This window comes from Camelina sativa, chromosome 11, assembly GCF_000633955.1.
Source record: "Camelina sativa cultivar DH55 chromosome 11, Cs, whole genome shotgun sequence".
NCBI classification, from domain to species: domain Eukaryota; kingdom Viridiplantae; phylum Streptophyta; class Magnoliopsida; order Brassicales; family Brassicaceae; genus Camelina; species Camelina sativa.
The window spans coordinates 32781021-32796377 of NC_025695.1; the positions used below are offsets into that span (position 1 = coordinate 32781021).

Here is a 15357-nt window from a genome sequence, read left to right on the forward strand (position 1 = left end):
TTATTTTTCTTTACCCAAGTCTTTCACTACCAACTCATCCTCATCTTTAATATCAGCCACTACCTCCCCTCCTTTAGTCTCAATGTCCCTATTGAGACCATTAGTAGCTAGTTGTTTACCACTCCTCAGCATTATGGCATTGATGTACTCTTTGGGATTTGGTTCTGGTTTTCCTGGTAATGAACCCATTTGTTTTGGTGAAGAGGAAGAAGTTTGTCCCTGGACTTGTGTTTCCAACCTTTCAATCTTAGCATTTAACTCACCATAAACATTCTCAACCTTGTGGTGCATGTTCTTCATTTGTGTGGCAATTTCAATGGCATTTCTCCCTTGGCCTTCTAGGATTTGTCTAAGTAGAGCATTTGTGTCATCTCCTTGACCTTGAAGGTGTGGTGTATTCATTTGTTGCTGAGGTTGGGAATAGGTTTGAGGCTTAGCTTGATAGTTCCCTTGAGGTTTTGGCTGATAGTTGGGTTGGGAAGGAAAACCAGGTGGTTTTTGTGGTGGATAACTCTGATCTTGTGGGTTCTCCACATTGGTGCTGCGGTAAGAGAGGTTAGGGTGGTTGCGGTAATTGGGATTGAACTTGTTATACCCTTGTCCACCTACATAATTGACCTTTTCTTGTCTTTCAACACAAGCTTCCACACCTTCTTGATACCCTTGATAGACATCACTCTCTGTAACAAAGTGGACTGGCTTTTGATTGACAAGAATCATTTTATCCATCTTGTCATTCAATGCTTTGATCTCCTTGCGGTGCTGCTCATTCATATCGGAATGATCTCTTGGAGTTCTATCATAATCCTCCCCATAGTTTCCATCACTTTGTGCAAGATTCTCCACCAAAGTCATACCAACATCAACCTCTTGGCCAAGAAAGTTACCATTACTTGTTGTGTCAAGCAACATCCTTATCTTTGGTAGCACCCCTCTGTATAATGTGCTGAGAAGAGACTCCTTGGAGAAACCATGATGAGGACATTGCATAGTATAGCTCTTGAATCTCTCCCATGCTTCACAAAAACTCTCATTTTCCTTTTGAGCAAAGCTTGATATGTCATTCCTTAACCTTGCTGTTCTTGTAGTAGAGAAAAACTTGGATAGGAAAGCTCTCTTGCATTGATCCCAAGAGGTGACTGATCCCACAGGTAGGTTCTTCTCCCAAGTCCTAGCTCTATCTCCAAGAGAAAACGGAAAGAGGCGGAGCTTGAATGCATCTTCAGAGATACCATTGATTTTCACTGTCCCACACATCATGTCCAACTGATCTAAATGGTCAAGAGGGTCTTCCATAGGCAAACCATGAAACTTTGAGCTTTGCACCATGCTGATAAGACTTGACTTGATCTCATAGTTATTGTTCTCAACAGGAGGTGCTCTAATTCTCATGCGGTTCCCATGAATGTTTGGTTGATCAAAAGTTCCAATGACTCTTGGTTGTCTTGGAGGATGGAGAGGAGCTTGGTCATCATTGTGCTGGTCATTTCCATTATGACCAGCAGGAGGTGGAGAGTTGTTGTCCATAGCTTGTCTTTCTAACCGGCGATTCTCTCGCTCAAAACGATACATGTCGTCAACCCCTCAATCAAGTCTCCTTGGCCTTGACTTCTCAAGTTCATACATCTTGAAAAAAAGAAATCAAAACACCAAAGCAAACCAAGCAAGTAACAATGTAAAGGAAATGAATAGGCTCAAGCAAAGTTGAAATCCTAATGGTCAAATTGAATGCAAATGGGCAACGGCGCAAAATTGATGTAGTACTTTTACTTCAATTAAATTATCAATCCACAATCTGCATTAATCAACTCACTAAGAATGCACAAAGATGCTTAATCTAAACTTAAACAGGAATTGGTTTATTGTGACAGTCTTAACTAACAAAATGTATTAAAGAAAGAGAACAAAGCAAACTCAAAGCAATAAAATTTTAAAACAAACAAGGACACAACTAAGAACAAACTTTAAATCAAGATTAAACAGGTGAACCTTGGGCAAGGTAATTGAATTGGGAGATAGCTAACCAATCATAGATGTCTAAGCAACAATCAAGAACAATCCTATGGCTAAGAACACTTATGAAAATCAGTGCTTTCCATGATAAAGATCTTATGCTAATCAAGTGATAATCAACAATTTCCAAAGGCAATCACAAGGTAAGCATGCATTATAAATAAGTCTAAATACCACTAAGTACCCTAATCATCAATTTCCATTGGCTAGGAATGCAAAGCTCTTGAATAGTTTGGTTCAGGAATTTCATCAAACACCTTANACTTCCCTAAGTGTTCCGACTGGCTTCCAAAGAGTATCCTTTGCAGTGCTAGATCCACAATCAGCAACAGTCCTCGACGACTCCCCCCTAACAACCTCACGGTAGTAGTACCCTGGGGGCGGTAGACCCATAGTCCTACCCCCTCTTCCCAACCTGCCGCGTCCACGACTACTACCACCTGCCGCGTCCACGGCTACTACCACGTCCGCGTCCTCTACCGTGAGGTTGTTAGGGGGGAGTCCTCGAGGACTGTTGCTGATTGTGGATCTAGCACTGCAAAGGATACTCTTCAGAAGCCAGTCGGAACACTTAGGGAAATTACTCCCGAGAAGAAGGTCCTGGAAGTCCTGGAAAGTTTGGAAGAATGTGTTTGCTTGGAACCAGAGCTGGAGGAGAAGGAGATTATGATGGTGGAGGATTACATCAGTATCTCCTCAGGGTCCTTTCAGTCTCTACGGGCATTTGGGGCACCATCGAGTGTCATCGACATCTCTTCGGATAGCTCTGCTACACCGACCATAGTGCCCAGTCCCTATGCATACGCACCCCCGATAGATGGAGACGACCTTCTGGACTTAAACTTTGGAGATATCCCTGAACCACCCCTGGATGTTCCAGAGTTCACACTTCCTTCACCTACCTTGATCGACATGGCATGAATGGAGACTCCAGCTGTACGAGCACTTGGGACGGATCTTCTAGGCGAAGTGATCCCGGTGGACGACACGGACAGTGCACCAGGCGCCTAGGTACCCTACCATTCCTGGAAGAGCTTTCTTCTTTTCCATAACTGCATCTTTGAGGAACTAATTGTATGATGGGTTCAGCAAAAATGCATCAATGATTGGCATTGTGATGGCAACATCTTTCATTTGAGCATTAAACTTAGCTATATACTTGTCCACTTGTTGCTTCTTAAACCTACTAGGAAATGGCAGTCTTGGCTCATAAGGTGGAGGTACAAATAGAGTCTCCTTGGCAATCTCTTTATTCTTCTTGAAAACTTCATCAATGGTGTTGTCTTGCTTTGGTTCCTCAACCACTTTACTCTTGCCTTTGTCAACCACAACTTCATCAGTTTATTTTTCTTTACCCAAGTCTTTCACTACCAACTCATCCTCATCTTTAATATCAGCCACTACCTCCCCTCCTTTAGTCTCAATGTCCCTATTGAGACCATTAGTAGCTAGTTGTTTACCACTCCTCAGCATTATGGCATTGATGTACTCTTTGGGATTTGGTTCTGGTTTTCCTGGTAATGAACCCATTTGTTTTGGTGAAGAGGAAGAAGTTTGTCCCTGGACTTGTGTTTCCAACCTTTCAATCTTAGCATTTAACTCACCATAAACATTCTCAACCTTGTGGTGCATGTTCTTCATTTGTGTGGCAATTTCAATGGCATTTCTCCCTTGGCCTTCTAGGATTTGTCTAAGTAGAGCATTTGTGTCATCTCCTTGACCTTGAAGGTGTGGTGTATTCATTTGTTGCTGAGGTTGGGAATAGGTTTGAGGCTTAGCTTGATAGTTCCCTTGAGGTTTTGGCTGATAGTTGGGTTGGGAAGGAAAACCAGGTGGTTTTTGTGGTGGATAACTCTGATCTTGTGGGTTCTCCACATTGGTGCTGCGGTAAGAGAGGTTAGGGTGGTTGCGGTAATTGGGATTGAACTTGTTATACCCTTGTCCACCTACATAATTGACCTTTTCTTGTCTTTCAACACAAGCTTCCACACCTTCTTGATACCCTTGATAGACATCACTCTCTGTAACAAAGTGGACTGGCTTTTGATTGACAAGAATCATTTTATCCATCTTGTCATTCAATGCTTTGATCTCCTTGCGGTGCTGCTCATTCATATCGGAATGATCTCTTGGAGTTCTATCATAATCCTCCCCATAGTTTCCATCACTTTGTGCAAGATTCTCCACCAAAGTCATACCAACATCAACCTCTTGGCCAAGAAAGTTACCATTACTTGTTGTGTCAAGCAACATCCTTATCTTTGGTAGCACCCCTCTGTATAATGTGCTGAGAAGAGACTCCTTGGAGAAACCATGATGAGGACATTGCATAGTATAGCTCTTGAATCTCTCCCATGCTTCACAAAAACTCTCATTTTCCTTTTGAGCAAAGCTTGATATGTCATTCCTTAACCTTGCTGTTCTTGTAGTAGAGAAAAACTTGGATAGGAAAGCTCTCTTGCATTGATCCCAAGAGGTGACTGATCCCACTGGTAGGTTCTTCTCCCAAGTCCTAGCTCTATCTCCAAGAGAAAACGGAAAGAGGCGGAGCTTGAATGCATCTTCAGAGATACCATTGATTTTCACTGTCCCACACATCATGTCCAACTGATCTAAATGGTCAAGAGGGTCTTCCATAGGCAAACCATGAAACTTTGAGCTTTGCACCATGCTGATAAGACTTGACTTGATCTCATAGTTATTGTTCTCAACAGGAGGTGCTCTAATTCTCATGCGGTTCCCATGAATGTTTGGTTGATCAAAAGTTCCAATGACTCTTGGTTGTCTTGGAGGATGGAGAGGAGCTTGGTCATCATTGTGCTGGTCATTTCCATTATGACCAGCAGGAGGTGGAGAGTTGTTGTCCATAGCTTGTCTTTCTAACCGGCGATTCTCTCGCTCAAAACGATACATGTCGTCAACCCCTCAATCAAGTCTCCTTGGCCTTGACTTCTCAAGTTCATACATCTTGAAAAAAAGAAATCAAAACACCAAAGCAAACCAAGCAAGTAACAATGTAAAGGAAATGAATAGGCTCAAGCAAAGTTGAAATCCTAATGGTCAAATTGAATGCAAATGGGCAACGGCGCAAAATTGATGTAGTACTTTTACTTCAATTAAATTATCAATCCACAATCTGCATTAATCAACTCACTAAGAATGCACAAAGATGCTTAATCTAAACTTAAACAGGAATTGGTTTATTGTGACAGTCTTAACTAACAAAATGTATTAAAGAAAGAGAACAAAGCAAACTCAAAGCAATAAAATTTTAAAACAAACAAGGACACAACTAAGAACAAACTTTAAATCAAGATTAAACAGGTGAACCTTGGGCAAGGTAATTGAATTGGGAGATAGCTAACCAATCATAGATGTCTAAGCAACAATCAAGAACAATCCTATGGCTAAGAACACTTATGAAAATCAGTGCTTTCCATGATAAAGATCTTATGCTAATCAAGTGATAATCAACAATTTCCAAAGGCAATCACAAGGTAAGCATGCATTATAAATAAGTCTAAATACCACTAAGTACCCTAATCATCAATTTCCATTGGCTAGGAATGCAAAGCTCTTGAATAGTTTGGTTCAGGAATTTCATCAAACACCTTATGGGCATGGAAAATCCTAATGTCTAGATTCAAGCTTGATCAAGGCTATCTAGCATTATTAACACTAAACAAGATAGGAAACACATAAATAAAGCCCTAGACATCAAAGATCAATCATCTATCTCCCTAATCTACCCAGCCCAAAGTTCTAAAGGATCTACTCACTCATCATCATGATCACACAAAGGAAAGAGTTTGATCTTTGTGAAATCATAATAAGAGATTATAGATTAAGAGATTTGAAGAAGAAATTGCTATTAAAAACTTAGAAGTGCTCAATCAATCCACAAACCAAGAGTAAACAAGTTTAAGAACCCTAAAAGCTGTTAAACAAGAGATAAAACAAAGATAAGTCTCCCCTTAATAGGGTTCGAGTATTTATAGCAAAATAGAAGGGAACCCGGGTCAACCCAAAACAAAGTGGGTCAAACCCGGATAAAAACCAAAACAAGTGTGAACCGGCCAGCTTCTGGCCGATGGTGGTGGCCGCTGATGGCTCCTGTTCTCGTCGTGGAGAGTTCAATTGGCCATGGTTTGGCCGCTGGCTTTGACCGATGGCTTCAATCGCCCTTCACTTGGCCGCTGCTCTTGGACGCTGGTAGCTCTGGGTCGAAACTTCAACATACTCAGGAACTCTCAATCGGCCAGGCTCTAGCCGATTGGTACAACCGATGGTATCAATCGACCCTCCCTTGACCGATTCACAATACCATTTACTCCATCTGTTTAAGAACTAAATCCACACAAGTCTCCCAAAATTTTCCAAACACAAAAACACACAAACTAAAAGAAATTAAGAAGATATGTACATAAGGATACCATGGGAATTCCTGCCAAGTGCTCTTGTTTTACGTCTCTAAGCTTGACGTTACCACACCGCTTAGGCGTCTTGAGGTTCGGAGAGAGAAACTGTTGTTCCCTCCTCAATGAAGTCATTAGCCAAGTAGTGCTTCAACCTCTGACCATTAGCCACAAACTCTTTGCCAGCCTTGTTCAGCAACACAAAGGCTCCATAAGGTCGAAATTCTTTGATCTTAAATGGTCCCGACCAGCGGGATTTGAGCTTTCCTGGAAATAGCTTCAAGCGGGAATTGAAGAGCAACACCAAATCTCCTTCCTTGAAAACCCTTGGAAGAATTCTTTTGTCATGAAATGCCTTTGTCCTCTCCTTATAGATTTTGGAACTCTCATAAGCTTCAAGGCGGATCTCCTCCAGTTCATTCAATTTCACAAGGCGTTTCTCAACAGCATTCTTGATATCAAAGTTAAGAAGCTTGACCGCGCATATTGCTTAATACTCTAATTCAACTGGCAAATGACAGGATTTCCCATAGAGAAGGTTGAATGGAGTAGTTCCAATAGGTGTCTTATAGGCAGTTCTATATGCCCATAGAGCATCATCCAGCTTCGTTGACCAATCCTTCCTTGTGATAGTAGCTGCTCTTGGCCGCTGGTAGCTCCTATCCGTGGCGTGAAGGATTCGATCGGCCAGTTGTTGGCCGCGTGAGGTGGTTGCGTGCGTCTCTTGTCCTTGGCATCTTGAACTCGATCGGCCACCGTTTGGCCGCATGTGCTGGACCGCTTTCTTCACTCGGCCACCGTTTGGCCGATCGCCATGGCCGCGTGCGGTCCTTGACTTTGACGTCCAAAAGTGGCATCGGTTGTGCTTTGGCCGATGAGGGATGGCCGGTTGGGACACATGGCCATGGTTTGGTCGCTTGGTCCGGCCGCACATGGTCCCTGATTCCTTGTCACTTCTCCAACTTCACTCTTCTTTGCTCCAAAACAAGTCCAAATACTCCAAATGTAGTGAGATTACTCCAAGAACCTGAGAGATAATACACTAGATGCATATGCTCCTAAAACAACCTAGAATGACAAGATTATGCAACAAAACTAACCAAAAACAAGGCTTAAAACCCAACAAAAACACAAGATATCACTATCGACAATGTCCCTAAGTTGGTCGAGGAACCTATAGGTAAGATCTTAGGATTAGATTTATCTAGCAAGCCTTAGCTAGTCTAGGAATTTAGGAAGGGTTAAGGAAGCTGGACTAAGGAAGGTTGGTGTGGATTAAGTTCGATTGTTGGCCTTGGCAGTACCAGCGGACATAGGCGATCCGGACAGTGATGGTACATGCTAATGGGGGTTACTATTAGTAATCTAGACGATGGTAGTACTAGCTGACGCGGATTGTCATTAGTAGCCCGAATAACGGTGGCACCGGCCATTGGTGAGGCGGATAGTGGTATCGCCGGTTGATGTGGGTTACCCTCGGTAATTTGCACGAATAAAGGACTGGTCCGGTACGTATCATTCTCTTAGGCTGATATGCGAGCAGGTACCCTTACACTTCACCCACCAGTTCGGTACCCGGTGGTGGGACACGGTCATACCGGTACGCTAACGGATGGACGGTCGTGATGTAAGGACGCTAGCTAAGGGAATGGATGGCCAGGATTGTCCTCAAGGTGATGCTTATCTGATCAGCATCCGTCCTTATCCATATGGTCGTGATGCTTATCCAAAACCGTCGTCCTTATCCGTTCGCCATGTGTCGCCACCGGAGCTGCAAAGAGTGTCCGCCTTGTGTCGTGTCAAGGATCGTCCTGTGCCACGTCCTACTTGGGGTAACCGACCTTGGGAGGCTATATAAACCCCCCTCCCCGTCCATTTCTCCTCACACCCGAAACCTTACCTTAAAACCTTAGTGTTAGGACGAGCGCACGGAGAGCAGAAAAGCGCGGGAAAAATCAAGGTGAGTTTCCCAATCGCGTGTGAGTAGCACGTGAATAGGCTAGTTTAATTTATTAATTATTTAATTGAGGTTAGTCTTAATTACCTGATTAGTGTAGGATTAAGTTAGTTAAGTAGGATTAAGTTAGTTAAGTAGGATTAAGGTAGTTAATCAAGGTTAAGTTAGTTAATCATGATTAAATTAGATAATTATGATTAGGTTGGTTAATTAGGATTAAGGTTAGTTAACTGGGATTAAGATGCTGATTAAGATTAGGATGGTAATTAGCGCTTAAGTTGGAACTACTTAGCGATTAGCATTAGGATTAGGATTGTTTAGCGGTGATTAGTGTTTGATTAGGAATGCTTAGCGTTTAGCATATAAGTTAGAACTGTTTAGTAGCCATTAGTGCTTAGGTACGGATCTGCTTGGTTATTAGTGTGTGATTGATTGGTACGCGATTCCTTGTGTGACTTGATATTCTTGTTTGCGATATTGCTTGTGGTATGATATTTGTGTGCATCAAGTTAGGTACCGCTTGCATTGTTCCATTAGTACATTATCTTATTGCATGTGTTGTGGTTTGTTATAGTGTCGCGATGGCATAGCCGTGATGCTGGACGTTTAGTCGCATTGTCGTTATGCTGTCTGATTGCTTGCATGCATGTTAGTTACTTGTGTCTAAGTAGCTAGTATTAGGCGAATCATGAGGATCCGGTCGTCTGTTGTGCGTTGCGTGTAACTCTGTAACGTTATGGCTTACGAAGGTTCAGAGCGGGTCATGCCCGACCGGACGCTACATGACGATGTAGTATGACGGAATGTATATCATTTTTAGACTTTGTGTCTAGGGGTGGGAGGCATTGCCTTGGGAGATCATGTATTCGATATGGGCCCAGTTTAGAATAGAAGCATGCATATTTATTATCTCCGCTGCATACTTAAATTCAAGTCTTCATGTATTGCATTTCGTTGCTTGTTGCATTGTATCTTTGTTTGTTTTCTGGGTCTGGATTGCTTGCTGCTTAGGAATGGGTAGATGAGTAGGATTTCCTTGGGTAGAGGGGTAGGATTTCCATAGGTATCACGGGTAGGATTACCTTAGATATCGGCCTCACTAAGTAATGCTAGATTACTTATGATTCTACTTCATTTTTCCAGGAATCCTTATCCAAAAGATCTTCGTAGAAAAAGCAACGTGACCTAGGCGAATCAATGTAGGTTTTACAGCTTTTGTAAATTCTTACTATGTATATTATGTATGGTTTTCAAAGAGGATCCGAAAGCTATATAAATGTTTTGGTAACGATTTTCGCGTTTATTATATATATGTAAAGACTCAAATTTTCCAAAAGCTAAATGGTTATTCCAACTGATATTAAGTCTTGTCCGGACTTAACACAACTCTCGCTCGCGGTACGGGTTGCAAAGCCTTAGGCCGTGTTCGAGAGGTCGGGCGCTCGCAGTTGGATGACCAGGGTAATTGGATTCATTCCGAAAGCTTTGGTTGGCCGACTACGAGAGTCCTACGTAGCGCTCCGGATTTGTTCTTATATTTAGGACAGGTCGGGGGTGTTACAAGCGTGGTATCAGAACATGGTTAAGTAGCCTTAATCCTAACTAACCTAACCTAATCATAATTATCTAATTTAATCATGATTAACTAACTTAACCTTGATTAACTACCTTAATCCTACTTAACTAACTTAATCCTAAACTAATCAAGTAATTAAGACTAATCTCAATTAAATAATTAATAAACTAAAATTAAACTAGCCTATTCACGTGCTACTCACACGCGATCAGGAAACTCACCTTGATTTTTCCCGCGCTTTGCTGCTCTCCGCACGCTCGTATAGCCTTCCAAGGTCGGTTACCCCAAGCAGGACGTGGCACATGAAGGTCCTTGACGCGACACATGGCGGACACTCTTCGCAGCTCCGGTGGCGACACATGACGAATGGATAAGGACGACGGTTTTGGATAAGCATCACGACCATATGGATAAGGACGGATGCTGATCAGATAAGCATCACCTTGGGGACGATCCTGGCCGTCCATTCCCTTAGCTAGCGTCCTTATATCGGACAGACTACCGGTACGACCGTGTCCCACCACCGGGTACCGAACTGGTGGGTGAAGTGTAAGGGTACCTGCTCGCATACTAGCCTAAGAGAATGATACGTATCGGACCAGTCCTTTATTCGTGCAAATTACCGAGGGTAACCCACATCGACCGGCGATACCACTATTCGCCTCACCGATGGCCATTCCCCGCTGGCCGGTGCCACCGTTATTCGGGCTACTAATGACAATCCGCGTCAGCTAGTACTACCATCGTCTAGATTACTAATAGTAACCCCCGTTAGCATGTACCGTCACTGTCCGGATCGCCTATGTCCGCTGGTACTGCCATGGCCAACAATCGAACTTAATCCACACCAACCTTCCTTAGTCCAACTTCCTTAACCCTTCCTAAATTCCTAGACCAGTTAAGGCTTCCTAGATATATCTAATCCTAAGATCTTACCTATAGGTTCCTCGACCAACTTAGGGACATTGTCGATAGCCTAGCCTTCCATACCATTTTTTCCATTTGACGGAGAATCAATCCTGATATGGCATTTCCTTTTTGGTCGTTAGGTGTGCCTCATCGCTCCTTTGTATTGCCCCTTTGAATGTCCGAGCCAAAATTATCCTTCCTTAACGGAATAATGGTTTTAGTTAGCCGGCCGTGGCAAGGCTATTATGTCCGAGCATTAATCGCGGTAAGGGATATTATATTAAAATTCGTATAGAAGAAAATCTCAACAACTCACTTAAGTGGGATTTCGGATTTTGCTAGAAACATTAGGAAAAAAACATATTCTCCATTATATTTTAGATACTTTGACTTTTGTATGAAATCCAATTTACCAAAATCTTAATGCTTTAAAGTGATATAGAATATGAGGGTTAAAGTGATGGACACATGGAGGGTGAAGATTATAAGTTGTTATAGAAAACTCAACAATGTCTCAGTTAAGAACAAATCAAACGATTGAATCAATATTCGTAAAACAGGGATCCACTTCTCAAATAGCTAGAGTATAGATGAAAAACAACCCTAGCATCAATGAGGAAGACACCAAGAGAATTCACAAAGAACTCTCTAACAACCGAGAATTATAGAAAAGAAGAAGCTAACAAATTTTCACAATTTTTTGCGATATGATCTGTACAATGAGCTTCAGCTTCCTTTAAAGTGTTCTTCAGTCTTGAGCTCTAATCTCAACCATTAATCTAACTTCTAATCTCCACCCTCTACGTGTCCACCACTTTAACCCTTATATTTTATATCATAAAGGCTAGAAAAAAGATTTTTGAACAGGAAAAAAACGAAAAAAACCTCAATTATTCAAGACCTTATTTTGCGTTTGCATCAAGAATTCAAAAAAAAATTAACATGAATAAAATTATGAAATATTATTATTATCACTTGAAAAAAAGTGTACAGAAAATATATTTTTTTAGAGTTTGATAGATATTAGTTAACTCCTTAGTACTACCAAACTTATAAATATTTTACACTCGTTTTTATAATTAAATCATATATTTCATATTATGTTATTTTTATAAGTTTTAGGAGACGAATCTCTAACTTTCTTACTTTATACAAGATTTCTAAACCATTTTCTTTATCAATTGTTTTTATTGCATCCCCTTGAAAAACTTAAAAATTTCCCCTTAAAAAACTTTAAAATATCAAATCATCAAGATTGATGATCGCATAATTAGTCAACAGCTCGACAATTCCATCGACATGATCTTGGCATATGATTTAGTATAAGAATTAGATTTGCGTTTGAATTTTGAAATATAATGTCATATGCGTTTTTAAGTTTCCAAATACTTATACTATTTCATCCACACTAAATTTTTTATTTGTGAAGTAATAACTCAATTGGTTAGCTTTTTTAAAAAAAAGTGTTACGAATTTGATATTTGTTTTTGGATTTTAAAATCTACAATATATTCTATTTGAAATTGAAAAATAGAAGTATTCAAATCCAGCTTAACAGATGTTATTTCAAAATTTATGTGTTTTGATTTTCACAATTAATAAGAATTTGCAAATTCTATATACATATATACAAATCAATAACCCAATAACAGCCTAAATTCATAAGAAATGTGTTGTTGTTGATTAAAGTTTTTTAAAATACTGGCTTGTTTTTGCATAATTTAGGCCTTGATTTGTAATGACTGTTATTTATAGCTGTAGAGAGTTTAACTGTAAAAATTTGGTTGTAGATACTTTAACTGTTAAAATCTGATTGTTAAAAAAAAAACTTTAAAAGCTCTGACTGTAATTTTAGTAATAACAAAATTGTGAGAAAATACAAAAATGATGAAAAAAATAATAGATTTGTGAAGAGAAGTGGATATCAAAACAAAAAATGCTGATAATTAATCTATAAAAAAAAGTTGGTGCAAAAATATATATAAATTTATAGAGAATTTTTAATTATGATGGAGGAAGAAAAAAAAAGTTTTTAAAATTTGTTGGTTTTAAAGCGTCATTTTGAAGCTTTAAAAAATAAAGGAAATTAAAGAAGAAAAAAATTTAAGTGGCTGTTGAAACTTTAAAAAATAAAAAGTCATAAAAGTTTGATTGGCAAATAAAATGCTTTTAAAACTTTTAAATGGTTTTAAAGCAATGTTTTGAAACCCGGACCGGGCTGGCCGGTCGGACCGGTCCAACCACGACTCAGTAGACATTTCCGGTCCGGGTTACCTCTTAAAACTGGACAAATAAAAATCTGCCGGTCCGGGTTACCTCTTAAAACTGGACAAATAAAAATCCACAAAAAACCGGAAAAACCCGCAAAACCCCGTGAACCGGTGGTTGAACCGGCGGGTCGGACCAACGGATCAATATCAAATTAGAATATTTTATTTTTAGCACACTTCAAACTCAGACCATATTATAAGTATACGTTGTTATTTATTAAAAAAATTACCTATTTATTTTATCTAATCATTTAAAATATTATTTTTAGTTGTTTAGTAATTAATAATTATGTATGTTTTGTTCATAGCATATAAATAAACTAATAAACTAATTGATCCGCGGTTTAACCGGTTTACTTTTCGGTCTGGTTTTAAAAATATTGTTTTAAAGTCTTAAAAGAGGCTTAGTTGCTTTTCAGGGTTCGCAATGTAAATTTGTATATTTTTTTAATTGATCGACCTCCTAATTATTTATTTTCGCGCGCCATTCCTCCTCAGGAAAAAAAAAAAACACGTTTTCCCCTAATCCGTCCTCTCTCTCTCTCTCATTACTCTGATTTTGGAACTCACCAGAGATTCAATTTCGTGAAGAAATGCCGGTAGCGAGACCGGAGACATCGGATGCTAGGGTTATCGCTCATGTGGACATGGATTGCTTCTACGTTCAAGGTCTCTCTCTCCCTCTAATTCGAGTTATCCACAGTCCGCTTCACGCTTTAGTGAGATAAAGCAACTGACTTTATTGCTCATCCGAATCGAATTTTGAACTGTTGAATTTATGGGTTTTGTCAATGTCTGTGAAAAAGGGCTTCTTTTTTTCTTTTCTCGTTGGCGTTATTGATGTGTTTGTTTAGGGATTTGGAGGAAATTACCAAATTTTGGGGATTTTGAACTTGGATTACAAAAAAAACCAAAACTTTGAATTTGTTTCTATTTTCTGAAAAGTGGAGCAAAGGAAGCAACCAGAGTTGCGAGGACTTCCTACTGCAGTTGTACAGTACAACGAATGGCAAGGTGGTGGTTTGATTGCTGTTAGCTATGAAGCACGTAAATGTGGCGTAAAGCGGTTAGTCTGTTCAAAGATCTCAATTGTATCAATCCTTATTCGGGTTTATAAAAAAAAAACGGTGTTTTGGATGGAGTTTTCAGGTCAATGAGAGGTGATGAGGCTAAAGCTGCTTGCCCTGAAATTCAATTGGTTCAAGTTCCTGTTGCTCGTGGTAAAGCTGACCTGAATTTATATCGAAGTGCGGGTTCTGAGGTTGATGGAAGCACGGATTACATGTTTAAATTGTTTAAACAGTGACATTTGCTAAAGTCATTTTTGTTCTATGTGTCTCTCTGCAGGTTGTTTCGATTCTAGCAAAAAGCGGTAAATGTGAGAGGGCTTCAATTGATGAAGTGTATCTTGACCTCACTGATGCAGCAGAAAGTATGCTTGCTGATGCACCTCCAGAGAGTTTGGAATTGATGGACAAAGAAGTTCTTAAATCCCATATTCTCGGAATAAGCAGAAAGGTCTAATCTTTATCAAGAATATATAGTTGATTGTCAATATAATGATCTGAAACTTATTAATTACTTTGATACAATCTTTTGGCTTTGATTCAGGATGGAGATGATTTCGAGGAGAGTGTCCGTGATTGGCTATGTCGAAAAGATGCTGATCGCCGTGATAAGTTATTAAGTTGTGGAATTATCATTGTTTCAGATCTCCGGAAACAGGTGCTTAAGGAGACTGAGTTTACTTGTTCTGCTGGCATAGCCCATAACAAGGCAAGAAGCTTTTTACTTTTCTTTTTTCTTTTTTCTTTTACAATCAGATGCTAGCTAAACTTGCTAGTGGGATGAATAAACCTGCCCAGCAAATCGTTGTACCATATGCAGCTGTGCAGGAACTACTCAGTTCCTTGCCAATAAAGAAAATGTAAGTAAGGCTCACCAATTTTACTGATTTCAGTGCATATGTCATTTGATAATTGTTTCAATATCAATATAGTTGTGTTCCAAAAGGTTTAAGACGGTCCTAAATTGTGCATTGCTTCTTGTATCTCTGTTCATGCATCATACAATCGTTAGTTACTGTTGACAATTATTTAGTTTTAGTCTTGCAGGAAACAGCTGGGAGGAAAGCTGGGCACTAGCTTGCAAACTGATCTGGGAGTTGACACTGTAGGGGACTTGTTGCAATTTTCTGAAACAAAGCTGCAAGAACAT

General features: G+C 39.9%; 3 protein-coding genes across 3 annotated transcripts in view; 1 reads left to right on the top strand and 2 right to left on the bottom strand.

The window, feature by feature from the left end:
* Positions 1-1572, bottom strand: LOC104728593. The gene has a single exon (XM_019232019.1). It carries the CDS (start codon positions 1570-1572, stop codon positions 1-3), a length of 1572 nt encoding a protein of 523 aa, XP_019087564.1.
* Positions 3355-4926, bottom strand: LOC104728594. Its single transcript, XM_019232020.1, has one exon. The coding sequence runs from the start codon at positions 4924-4926 to the stop codon at positions 3355-3357; it is 1572 nt and encodes a 523-aa protein (XP_019087565.1).
* LOC104724957 (DNA polymerase eta-like) overlaps positions 13650-15357 on the top strand; it is a 4746-nt gene continuing 3038 nt past the window's right edge. Inside the window, exons 1-6 of the mRNA XM_019232445.1 lie at positions 13650-13809; positions 14086-14206; positions 14290-14401; positions 14488-14658; positions 14752-14916; positions 14964-15067. Coding sequence (XP_019087990.1) covers positions 13734-13809; positions 14086-14206; positions 14290-14401; positions 14488-14658; positions 14752-14916; positions 14964-15067 — 749 coding nt within the window. The 5' untranslated portion in view covers positions 13650-13733. The remainder of the gene's footprint in view (positions 13810-14085; positions 14207-14289; positions 14402-14487; positions 14659-14751; positions 14917-14963; positions 15068-15357) is intronic.